General features: G+C 41.1%; 1 protein-coding gene across 1 annotated transcript in view; it reads left to right on the top strand.

Moving 5' to 3' along the window:
- The window catches only part of ZMYM2 (zinc finger MYM-type containing 2), an 89,765-nt gene extending 77,720 nt beyond the window's left edge, over positions 1-12,045 (top strand). Inside the window, exons 19-24 of the mRNA XM_044288057.1 lie at positions 1,881-2,019; positions 2,347-2,498; positions 6,322-6,436; positions 7,522-7,773; positions 9,312-9,432; positions 11,152-12,045. Of these exons, the coding sequence (XP_044143992.1) occupies positions 1,881-2,019; positions 2,347-2,498; positions 6,322-6,436; positions 7,522-7,773; positions 9,312-9,432; positions 11,152-11,341 (969 nt within the window). The 3' untranslated portion in view covers positions 11,342-12,045. The remainder of the gene's footprint in view (positions 1-1,880; positions 2,020-2,346; positions 2,499-6,321; positions 6,437-7,521; positions 7,774-9,311; positions 9,433-11,151) is intronic.
- The last annotated feature ends 420 nt before the right edge of the window (positions 12,046-12,465 follow it).

The following is a 12,465-nucleotide window of genomic DNA, read 5'->3' as shown; positions in this document are numbered from 1 at the left end:
GGAGGAAAATAAGAAAAAAAAATTTTTTAACCAAAAGGTGTGCTGTGTGTTTGGTGGGTATGGAACGAATGGTGGTCTCTGGATGGCACTATTACTGGGGATCTGTGGATGACTGACACTTATGTGGGGGATCTGTGGATGACTGACACTTATGTGGGGGATCTGTGGATGACTGACACTTATGTGGGGGATCTGTGGATGACTGACACTTATGTGGGGGATCTGTGGATGACTGACACTTATGTGGGGGATCTGTGGATGACTGACACTTATGTGGGGGATCTGTGGATGACTGACACTTATGTGGGGGATCTGTGGATGACTGACACTACTGTTATGGGGGGATCTGTGGATGACTGACACTGTTATGGGGGGATCTGTGGATGACTGACACTGTTATGGGGGGATCTGTGGATGACGGACACTGTTATGTGGGGGATCTGTGGATGACTGACACTGTTATGTGGGGGATCTGTGGATGACGGACACTGTTATGGGGGGATCTGTGGATGACTGACACTGTTATGGGGGGATCTGTGGATGACGGACACTGTTATGGGGGGGATCTGTGGATGACGGACACTGTTATGGGGGGGATCTGTGGATGACGGACACTGTTATGTGGGGGATCTGTGGATGACGGACACTGTTATGTGGGGGATCTGTGGATCACGGACACTGTTATGTGGGGGATCTGTGGATGACGGGACACTGTTATGTGGGGGATCTGTGGATGACGGACACTGTTATGTGGGGGATCTGTGGATGACGGACACTGTTATGGGGGGGATCTGTGGATGACGGACACTGTTATGGGGGGGATCTGTGGATGACGGACACTGTTATGGGGGGGATCTGTGGATCACGGACACTGTTATGGGGGGGATCTGTGGATCACGGACACTGTTATGGGGGGGATCTGTGGATCACGGACACTGTTGAGGGGGGGATCTGTGAATGACGGACACTGTTATGGGGGCCATCTGTGGCTTGCACTATTACAGGGGGATCTGTGGATGGCATTGTTACAGGAGGGGGGGAATCTGTGGATTGCACTGTTATATATGTGCCATCCACAGACCCCCTCCCCCCCCCCCCAGCCCATAACTGTGCCATCCACAGACCCCCCCCCCCCCCCCCCAGCCCATAACTGCCATCCACAGATCGCCCCCGCCGCCAGTATACTAAAATAAGATGTTATATTCAATTTATACTTATTAAACATGCCCCCTTCAGTCCTATTTCTACCTTACATCCGAATCGCTGCTGTAGAATGCAGGACGGGCGATCGGCGCGTCTTACTGACGTCACTTGCCTGCGCCGCCTGCTTCATTCATAAAGTAGGCGGCGCAGGCACGTGACAAGAGTTACGCTGCCGCCTGCCCGCCCGCCCGGCCTGAATTCTACTGCCGCGATTAGGATGTAAGTTAGTAATAGGACTAAGGGGGCAAGTTTAATGACTATTTGAAAATGACATCTTATATTAGTATACTGGAGCGGCGGGGCGGTGCTATACTACACTGACTGCACCGCCCCGCCGCTATTGCCAGCCCCCAGTCCCTCCCCGAGTCCCTGCTCACTGATACATCGCTGCCAGCGATGTAAAACTGCACGCATTCGCCCCATAAGACGCAGGGGCATTTCTCCCTCATTTTGGGGGAAGAAAAAGTGCGTCTTATGAGGCGAAAAATACGGTAATCGGCAGTGTTCCTGGGTGTCGGACCCCACTGTTCAGATACTGATGACCTATCCTGAGGATAGGTGGTCATTAAATCCTGGAAAACACTTTTAAGTTGATTACTCGAATATTATTCTGTACTACTATACTTTTTTCATTATTATTATTATTTGCAAAAACTCAGTTACCTTTCTCATTAAAGGGTGCAAAAAGGAAAGCGGTTTCTGACCTCTTCTCTAATGAAAACTCTGAGTCATTGTTTCCACTGAAGTATTCCTATGGCATCAATGCTTGGAAGCAGTGGGTAAAAGCACGAATAGCTGCAGATGAGCTGACAGAATGTAAGTATGCCCCTCAACGCTTCTTGTTTTCAGCCTCTTGTATTACAGTTGCAAGACCTGGACCACTTGCAGACCTACTGTAGCCAACGTTGATCACCATAGACCCATATGATAATCCAAGTTCGGCTCATAAGATTCATAGAAGGTCCATTTTCCTCTTATGGCTGCCTGAAAACAGCCTTAGCTTTGTCTTTAAAACATCACCAGCACCACAAAGAGGTTGGAATATGGTTCAATCTGTGTCATTACTAATTTTGTGTAGAAGTGGAACCTAAAGTTTTTAACTCTAATAATGTAACCAACCTCTCCCTCAATTTTACTTTTCAGATAAATCAGTAAGGTTAAAAGAAGACCTTCTGTTGCTCCCTGCAAGTGTTCTCAGTTATTGGCTGTCATGTTTTATCAAGGAGGTGCGAAGACCAAATGGAGATAGCTATGCACCAGACAGCATTTATTATCTATGCCTTGGCATCCAGGAGGTCAGTAGTGTAAGCTTACAAGTATATAAACCATATAGTTATCAGGCATGTATATTATGTGTTATCTTACAGGTTGTGAAATAAGTCCCCCTTAAAGGGGTTGTGTAGGGAGTACATATTGATGACATATGCTCAGGGCATGTCATCAATATCTGATAGGTGGTGGTCTGACTTCTGGCGCCCCTGCTGATCAACTTTTTGAAGCAGAGGTCACACTGGTGTGTTACTTCCTCTTTAAGGTTACACTGCGTGTCGTTACGAAAGTCTTGGCAACGCAGTGTAATTACATGTGCTTGTTCCATTCACTTGAGTGGGATGAGCAATTGTAATTGCACTGCGCTATCACTGCAAGCGAGACAATGCACAGTGTAATCTTACGACTTCCTCTTAAAACAGCTATAGGTCAAGGGTGCCAGGAGTTGGACCCCACTGATCAGATATTGATGAGCTGTCCTGAGGATAGGTTTACCAGTACATATGGGGTGTTGTTGTATTCTGGAGAAAGTGGGTAACACATTATGGGGTGCTTTTTTTCCTCTTACCCCTTGTGAAAATGAAAAATTTGCGGCTAAAACAACATTTTATTTGTAGAAATGAAACTTTTCATTTTCACAGCCACGTGTTTCCAAATTCCCTAAAACGCTTGGGGGATCAAAGTGCTCAGTACCCCCTTACTATATTCTTTAAGGGATGTGGTTTCCAAAATGGGGTCACTTTTTGAGGGTTTCCCCTGTAGGGGTACACCAGGGTCTCTTCAAATTCAAAATGGTGCCTAAAAAACATCTAATAAAAATCTGCCTCCAAAATCCGTATGGCTCTTCTTTCCTTCTGACCACTTCCATGTGCCCATAGAGTAGTTTCCGACCACATATAGAAACATGGAATGTGTCGGCAGATAAGAACCATTTGGCCCATCTAGTCTGCCCAATATACTGAATACTATGAACAGCCCTTGGCCCTATCTTATATGAAGGATGGCCTTATGCCTATCCCATGCATGCTTAAACTCCTTCACTGTATTTGCAGCTACCACTTCTGCAGGAAGGCTATTCCATGCATCCACTACTCTCTCAGTAAAGTAATACTTCCTGATATTACTTTTAACCCTTTGCCCCTCTAATTTAAAACTATGTCCTCTTGTAGCAGTTTTTCTTCTTTTAAATATTCTCTCCTCTTTTACCTTGTTGATTCCCTTTATGTATTTAAAAGTTTCTATCATATCCCCTCTGTCCCGTCTTTCTTCTAAGCTATACATGTTAAGGTCCTTTTAATCTTTCCTGGTAAGTTTTATCCTGCAATCCATGTACTAGTTTAGTAGCTCTTCTCTGAACTCTCTCCAAAGTATCAATATCTTTCTGGAGATATGGTCTCCAGTACTGAGCACAATACTCCAAGTGAGGTCTTACTAGTGCTCTGTAGAGCGGCATGAGCACCTCCCTCTTTCTACTGGTAATGCCTCTCCCTATACACCCAAGCATTCTGCTAGCATTTCCTGCTGCTCTATGACATTGTCTGCCTACCTTTAAGTCTTCTGAAATAATGACCCCTAAATCCCTTTCCTCAGATACTGAAGTTAGGACTGTATCATTGATTTTATATTCTGCTCTTGGGTTTTTACGCCCCAGGTGCATTATCTTGCACTTATCAACATTACATTTTAGTTTCCAGATTTTTGACCATTCCTCTAGTTTTCCTAAATCCTTTTCCTTTTGATGTATCCCTCCAGGAACATCAACCCTGTTACAAATCTTTGTGTCATCAGCAAAAAGACACGCCTTACCATCAAGGCCTTCTGCATGTTCGCTGATAAAGATATTAAACAATATGGGTCCCAGAACAGATCCCTGAGGTACCCCACTGGTAACAAGACCATGGTCTGAATATACTCCATTGACTACAACCCTCTGTTGTCTGTCCCTCAGCCACTGCCCAATCCTTTCAACAATATGGGAGTCCAAGCACAAAGACTGCAATTTATTGATAAGCCTTCTATGCCTTACTGAAGTCTAGATAAGCGATCTCTACTGCACCTCCGCCATCTATCATTTTAGTCACCCAGTCAAAAAAATCAATAAGATTAGTTTGACATGATCTCCCTGAAGTAAACCCATGCTGAAGTATGGTTTCCATTAATTTCCCTACTATTGATGTCAGGCTTACTGGCCTATAGTTGCCCCATTCCTCCCTACTACCTTTCTTGTGAATGGAAATGAGCAAATGTTGTGCTCAATCTTTTGGGAGGACTTCTGCTACCAGTGATTGGTTAAATAAATCTGTTAATGGTTTTGCTAGTTCGCCGCTGAGCTCTTTTTTAATAGCTTTGGGTGTATCCCATCAGGCCCCTGACAGCTGACTTAGAACCTCTTCCTCTGTAAAGACACATGCATCAAAAGATTCATTAGTTTTCCTCCCTAACTGAGGTCCTTTTCCTTCATTTTCCTTTGTAAAAACTGAACAGAAGTATTCATTGAGGCAGTCAGCTAGTTCTTTATCTTCTTCCATATACCTTCCTCCTTTTTGTTTTTAATTTGGTAATTCCATTTTTTTTAGTTTCCTTTTTTCATTTAGGTATCTGAAGAATGTCTTATCGCCTTTTTTCACTGACCTGAGCTAATTTCTCTTCTGCCTGTGCTTTAGAAGCTCTTATAACTTGCTTGGCCTCTCTCTGTCTAATCTTATAAATTAGCCTGTCATCCTCGTGTGCAATTTTCTGTTGCCTTCAATAATGCCACTTTTAAGTAGTCCCATTTCTCCTGGACTCCATTGAAACTGTTCCAATCTGATAGGGACTCGTATACCACTAATCAAATTTTAGAAAAGTCAGGTTTTTCTAAAATCTAAAACTTTTTGTTTTTGTGTGGTGTGACTCAGTCACTGTACTGATCACTAGATCCCAAGCTTTCCCCTACAGTAATATCAGATACCAAATTCCCATTTGTGAATACTAAATCTAAAATGGCCTCCCTCCGGGTTGGCTCCTCAACTACTTGCTGTAGAGATAATCCCGGTAGGGAATTTAGAATATCTGTACTTCTGGCAGAACTAGCTATTTTGGTTTTCCAGTTTACATCAGGAAGATTGAAGTCTCCCATAATGATAACTTCCCCCTTCAATGTCATTTTAGCTATTTCCTCAACTAGTAGATCATCTAATTCTGACCACTGCCATGTGTCCATAGAGCAGTTTACAACCACATATGCGGTATTTCTGTAAACTGCAGAATCAGAGTAATATATATTGAGGTATATTTTGCTGTTAACCCTTGCTTTGTTGCAAGAAAAAATTGATTAACATAAAAAATCTACAAAAAAAGTGACATTTTGAAATTTCACCTCCATTTTCCTTTAATTCTTGTGGAACACTTCAAGGTTTAACAAAGTTTGTAACATCAGTTTTAAATAATTTGAGGGGTGTAGTAAAATTGCTTGTAAACTTCTAAAACCTTTTTAACGTCCTAAAAAATTTACATTTACAAAATGATGCCAACATAAAGTAGACATATGGGGAATGTTAAGTAATAAATATTTTGAGGTATCACTTTGTTTTAAAAGCAGAGAAATAGAAATTTTGTAAATTGCAAATTTTTGGTAAATTTGGGAGTTTTTCATAAATAAAGGTAAAATATATTGATGAAGTACACACATAAAGTGACGCATGTCAGATTTGCAAAAATTGGCCTGGAATTTAAGGTGAAAAGTGGCTCTGTACTGAAGGGGTTAATAAAATGGGCTGTAGTTTGCACATTTGTTGATTTAAATTCTGGTGCGTGTAATGGAGATTTAACAGGTTGTTGTTTTGGTTTTTTTTTTTGGTTTTTTTTTAGTTCTTGTCTGCCAGCAGGAAGAAAGAAAATATATTTTATGATGAAGATTATGAGATATTTGGACAGACCCTCAATAATATTCTTAGAAGTTGGCAGCCAAGTATTCTACCAGATGGTAAGCAATTAAACAAATACAATGTCTTGCTGTTTTGGAGTTATATTGTGATTTAAATGCCTACTGACTACTTTTCTGGCAAGCTATATGCAATGCTAAAATTCCAATAGTTCAGCAGAGGGAACAATATTGGACACATGCCAAGGTAGAATAGAAGCTAGTAAGAGACATGCTAGCTCACATTTATTTGCCAGGGTAACGTAAGACCACCCTAGGCACTTGGGGGTTAAAAGTTTTATGACTGACTTTTCTTATGCCAGTTTTAATAGTAAAGCTCGCTGTCATGGTGTGGCAAAAATATTGTGTGGCATGCCTTATTTTTTATTATTTTGGCAGCACGGTGGCTCAGTGGTTAGCACTGGTGCCTTGCAGCACTGGGGTCCTAGGTTCTAATCCGACCAAGGACATCCACATTGAGTTTGTATGTTCTCCCCGTGATTGTGAGCCCCATTGGGGACAGTGTGATGCTAATGTCTGTAAAGCGCTGCTGAATATAGTAGCGCTATATAACTGCATAAGATAAATGAATAATCCTCTGGAGGTTTATATGCCAACAAGGAGCTGTTGTAAATTTTTAATGTAATGTGTGCCTGCAGGCAGGATCTTAGAGGCACAGCAAGAGAGACTGCATAGACATTTTATATGTCCGTGCTAAACTCGCATCCGTGCAAATCAGTACCTCTCTATAATCTACTCCATGATCCTGGGCTGCTTTAGTGACTAAGGGCTCATGCACGCAGATGTATTTTCTTTCCGTGTCCGTTCGGTTTCTTTTTTGGGGGGTGTGGGGGTTTGCAGCCTGTATGTGGAACCATTCACTTAAATGGATCCACAGAAATGACTCGGAGTGCATTCCGTTTCCGTATGTCTGTCTGTTCTACAAAAAAAATAAAAAATAGAACAGATCATATTATTGTCCGTTTTGCAGACAAGGACAGGCATTGTTACGATGGATTGCGCAAAATACATATGGTCTTGTGCATGAGCCCTAAGAGAAAGGTATGAGTAGGTGGATGGTATTTAATATTGATAGATATTTCTATAATTTTTTGATTTTGATTTTCTTTTTTAAATCTCACTTGTAGGCTCAATATTTTCACGCGTCGAGGAACCTTATTTGTGGCTAACAAATCAGCTTGGAACTCAATCTGCCATGTGTCTGCTTTTTACCCTCTTCTACTTTAATACTAAGTATTTTAATTTGAGGACAGTAGATCAGCACTTAAGACTTTCTTTTGGTAGCGTCTTAAAACAATGGAAAAGAAATCCCCTTACGCAAGAGAAACGGGCTTGTCTTCAATACCAGGGTTCTTCATTATTTGAGAGCGACAGTGAAGGTAAACCGTTTAGTTTCATTGCGTTAATAAAAATTACTCGCCATCAGTCACCTGTTTTGCAATTTGTTTGTGAAAAAAATAAAATACATATTACTGCTGACCGAAGTAAGGCCGCTTTTACACAGCTTTAATACGGCTCTTTATTCAAGTCTTCAATAGTCACACCCTTTGTGGTTCAACTGAACCAAACTTAGATTACCATAGAACCCTATGATGTAGTAATTCCTGTCCTGTAGTAGGCCCAGGCGTAATACGGCACTCATTTCATGCACACATTACAGGCTTATTTCACTCAAACCAAGTTTTCGTGGGGATGCGTTCCATTTTTAGAATGGCTAGCATCTGGACTGAGCACTGACCAATTTGAATATATATGCACTTGAGCATATATTTTATTTTTACCCACCATCTGTATGTTCAGGAAAAAAAATAGCAGTGTGTTATGTCGCCTTCTGTTTTTCACCGGGAACTAGTCCATTCATGTCATTGGGTCAGTGAAAAAAAAACATGGCCCATGAACGTCATCAGTGTGCGGTCTGTTTTTTTACTGATGGTGGCTAGGAGATGCTTTGTGTTATTCTTCAGTTTTTATCCACACATGTGAACCCTTAAAAAAAGACAAAAAAACTGATTGCATCTGTGCAGTAAAATCTTAAGAACTTAGGCCAGTTTCACACTGGTGTTAAGCTGTTCTGGCAGGGGAACAGCTGCCGGATCTGTACTACCGTTTGCACATGTGTGCTGCCAGAATTCCGCCCGGGCTCTTTCACTATAATAGGGACCGGCCGGAGATCCAGCCTCAGCACATCAAACCTGTAGAGAGGCAGCCAGACAAGTATCACAGCATGCTCCGGTTTTTGGAACTGACTTCCAGCAGCACACGATAGTACAGACCCGGCAGGCTGTTCCCCTGCTGGAACAGCTAACGCCAGTGTGAAACTGGCTTTAACAGATTTGCAAAAAACATTAAAGCAAACTGAGGGAAAGATGTTTTTCACTGACAAGTCAGACTAGTTCCATATTGCTCATGTGTAAGAAGCCTTATGCTGAAATCACACATGCAGTCTTTGACGCAGCTTTTTTTTTTTTTTTTTTTTAAAGCTGAGATTGGAAAAAGGAAGGAAGAAAGAACTTAAAAAAAGACTAGGATCCATTTTTCCCCTTGTCTCAAGTTACATGCATAATTCTACCCTTAGGCTACACTTGAACATCCTTTTTGGTCCTTCATTGCTTTTCTGAAACAAACTGAGGATACCGAGTAGCACAACTTCCAGTAAACTTGGTTTTGTGTCCACGATTCCGCTGCTAAAATGCACCAGTATTATTGCCGTCTGAGTCTCTGCCATCTAATGATTATTTGCGTCATTTTAATTAATGTATTTTTCTTGATGTATTCTGATGACTTGGTGAATGATGATTTTTTTTTCTTTCAGCCAGCTGATCAAAATTTGTTTATGTAGTCCAGGCATAAACTACATGGATGTTGCATGTTGTGCTTCTTGTGCAAACATTTAACATATGTTACATGTCTCTTGTAGATAAAGTTGTCCCTGGGAAAAGGAAACATGAAGATGACGAGGCAGTAATGGAACAGATTGAAAACACAGCTGACCCATCACGTTGCCCTGTGAAAATTTTTGAATACTATCTATCTCTAAGGTAATGTAAAAGTATCAGTCATCTGCTTATAGGCGCCTAGAGGTTTTCCTCATCTGCACAGACTATATATGTATTTAACAAACTATACTTGCGTAATAAAATGCGTTTGTGATACAAATGCTGTTAAATAGGTATTTAGCCTAAGGGCTCATTCCTACAGCCGTTGCCATATTGGGGCCCGTATACGGCGAGTCCGCAATACACTGGGCACCGTCCGTGTGCATTCCGCATCATGAATGCGGACCTGTTCACTTGAATGGGTCCGCAAATCCGGAGATATGGAACGAAACCATTCCGTGCCTCCGCACCTCAAAAAGATAGAACTTGCTTTATTTTATTTTTTTGCGGAACGGATGGATCGCAGACCCGTTCAAGTAAATGGGTCCGCGATCTGCATGCGGCTGGCCCGCGGTCATTGCCCGTGCAATGCGGACCACGATTTGCGGTCCACAGCATGGGCACGGAGGGGCAACAGTCGTGTGAACAAGCTCTTAAGGGTATGTTCACACACAATTTTTTTCTATGTGGATTTTGGTGTGGATTCCACTTGTTTTTTTGGGGTTTTTCCATTTGTTGTTTTACCCCCTCCCTACTTCCACAATGTACAACGAAGAGGGAAAGTATTTGTATGCCAGAAAAATAAAAACCCATAAAGCAATGGCAGAATTGCTGCCTTTTCTTTTTCCTGCTTCCCAAAAAGCTAAATAAAAAGTGATCAAATAGTTTTGTTCTGCTGTTAACCCTTGCTATGTTACAGGAAAAAGCTTTTAGTTTTAAATGGTTTGTCTCCTCTCGCCATTACTAAGGCAAGATGAGGCACCGTCCCGAACACCAGCCGGCCAGGAAACAGCGGCGCATGGTGTGCTTGCTGTTTCAGTAACTCCAGTTGCATTGAATTGGATCTATGGAAACAGCATAGCGCAGCAAGCTGTGGTGTTTGAGTCATAGCTTGCTGCTCTACGCGATTTCTGTAGCTCCCACACACTGCAATAAGAGCTACAAAAACAGCACACACTGGCCCGCTCTGCTGTGTCCTGGCCATCTGGTGGTTGGAACTGTGTTTCATCTTGCCTTAGTAATGGCGAGACGATTTTGTTAGCAGCTAGAGATATGAAAGCTGGAAGTGCAAGCTTTTATACAAGACCATAATCATGAGCAGAATAGATCGCAGTTAGAAATTGAGTGTGGAATGACCGTGATAATATCTGCATTTACTTTCGCTTTTAGCTGCATTCACTGCCATCCCGATTTCTAACAGCGATATCTTCCAATGTACTGAAGATACTGAAGATAATCCTGTGGTTCTTGTATTGTTCCAAAGCTTGGAATCCCATATCTCTAGTTGCTACCTATTCAGATAGAGAAGCAGCTAAAGCAGCCCTCCCCTACTGCCAGAGCACTTGGGCAGAACTGTTAGGAGGTTAAATAGGAGATGAAGTTCAATACCAGACACAGCTTATTAACAAGAGTGGCGCAGTTTCTGGTGAAAAAAGATGATCCATATTTCTAATCATAGACAACCCTATTAACTCTGAAATTTAGATTTTTTTTGTGCAATCCCCTATTACCAGTTCTATGTTTTGCTCTGTTGCATCTCCTCGCTTTGTTGTATTGGAATGTTTTCAATATTCAAAATGTTTTATGTTTAAAGATTTTTTTTTATTTTTTGTTCCTCCCCTACTTTTATTTAAACATGTTTAATTCTTCTCTTTTTTGCAGCCCCCAGAATCTCAACCAGAGATTGGATGTGTTTTATTTGACTCCTGACAGCATCCCTTCTGATTCCTCTCTGTGGTTCACGTCAACTCCCCTGGGTCGCAACACTTTGGAAAACATGCTAATACGGGTTTTACTAGTAAAGGATATTTATGACAAAAACAGTTATGAACTGGATGAAGACACAGACTAAATCTTGTTGCAAGCTGTAAAGTGGTGGCAAGAATGGATGTCACGTTAGATAGACAAGCTGCTGGCGTGAATAACTGAGAGCGAAGAGTGAAAAACATTTCACGTTTACTCCACATGTATTTTATGAGTTTTGTAGCAGTGTACCCGGCCCGGGTATAACCATGTAAATATTTGTGTGACATTTTGCCATTTTCCTTGTAGTGAATTTTAGGAAACCTAAAACACAACACATACAACTCAGATTTTTTTTTTTATTATTTATTTGAATTAGGGATGTTTGTAACTTTTTACATGAGATCCGAATGAGAATGTGCCATGTGTATTTGCTTTATCTCCATATTGCACAATTCTACTGTCGAAAAGCTTTCTGTAAAAAAAAGAAAAAAAAAAGAAAAGGTTTTGCCCAGTTTCTTAAATTCGCTAGTTAAGTAAATCAGCTAGAATTAACAAGATTTAGATTATGCCTTCTCAAATTTTAACTTCAACTGTAAAGTCATAGGAACTGTTTTTATTTTGAGTTTGGGGATAATAGAGAAATCCTATTGACTTATTTAGAATGAAATTCTTGTCTGTACCAAAAACTAGACCATTTTGAAAATGTCAATATTTGTGTACTGTAACGTGAACTTTTGGTTAATTTTGTTTCATTTCTCCCTATTTTTTTATTTTTATTTTAGCCCCTCCCAATTAAAATATTACCATGAATTTTCTTTGTGATTCTTATATTGCCACATAAATAAAATTACGGTCTGCATTTGAGTAGCTGAAAAAGTTAGGCTGTTCTGTGGGATAAAGTTTAAAAAAAAAATGTTTTTGTTATTAAAGGAGTTATCCCTCAAATGTTTATCACCTATACATAGGTGATAAATAACAAATGGTGAGAAGTCTGTCCCTTGGGGACCCCTATTAATCCTGAGAATGAAGGGTTCCAGAGTCCCCTCATTCTATATGAAGCGGTAGTGTCCTATTATTCCACTGCTCCATTTTAGTCTATTGTACCGATAGCACTATTTAATTTCAGCCTCATGGAAGTGACTGGAGCAGAAGACCAGCAAGCGCACTACTGTTCCATTCAGAGAGGGAACTCAAAAACCCCTTATTCTCAGGGCCCCTGTGGTCAGAATC

Source organism: Bufo gargarizans, chromosome 3, assembly GCF_014858855.1.
Source record: "Bufo gargarizans isolate SCDJY-AF-19 chromosome 3, ASM1485885v1, whole genome shotgun sequence".
NCBI classification, from domain to species: domain Eukaryota; kingdom Metazoa; phylum Chordata; class Amphibia; order Anura; family Bufonidae; genus Bufo; species Bufo gargarizans.
This window is presented reverse-complemented; position numbering and strand designations above follow the sequence as displayed.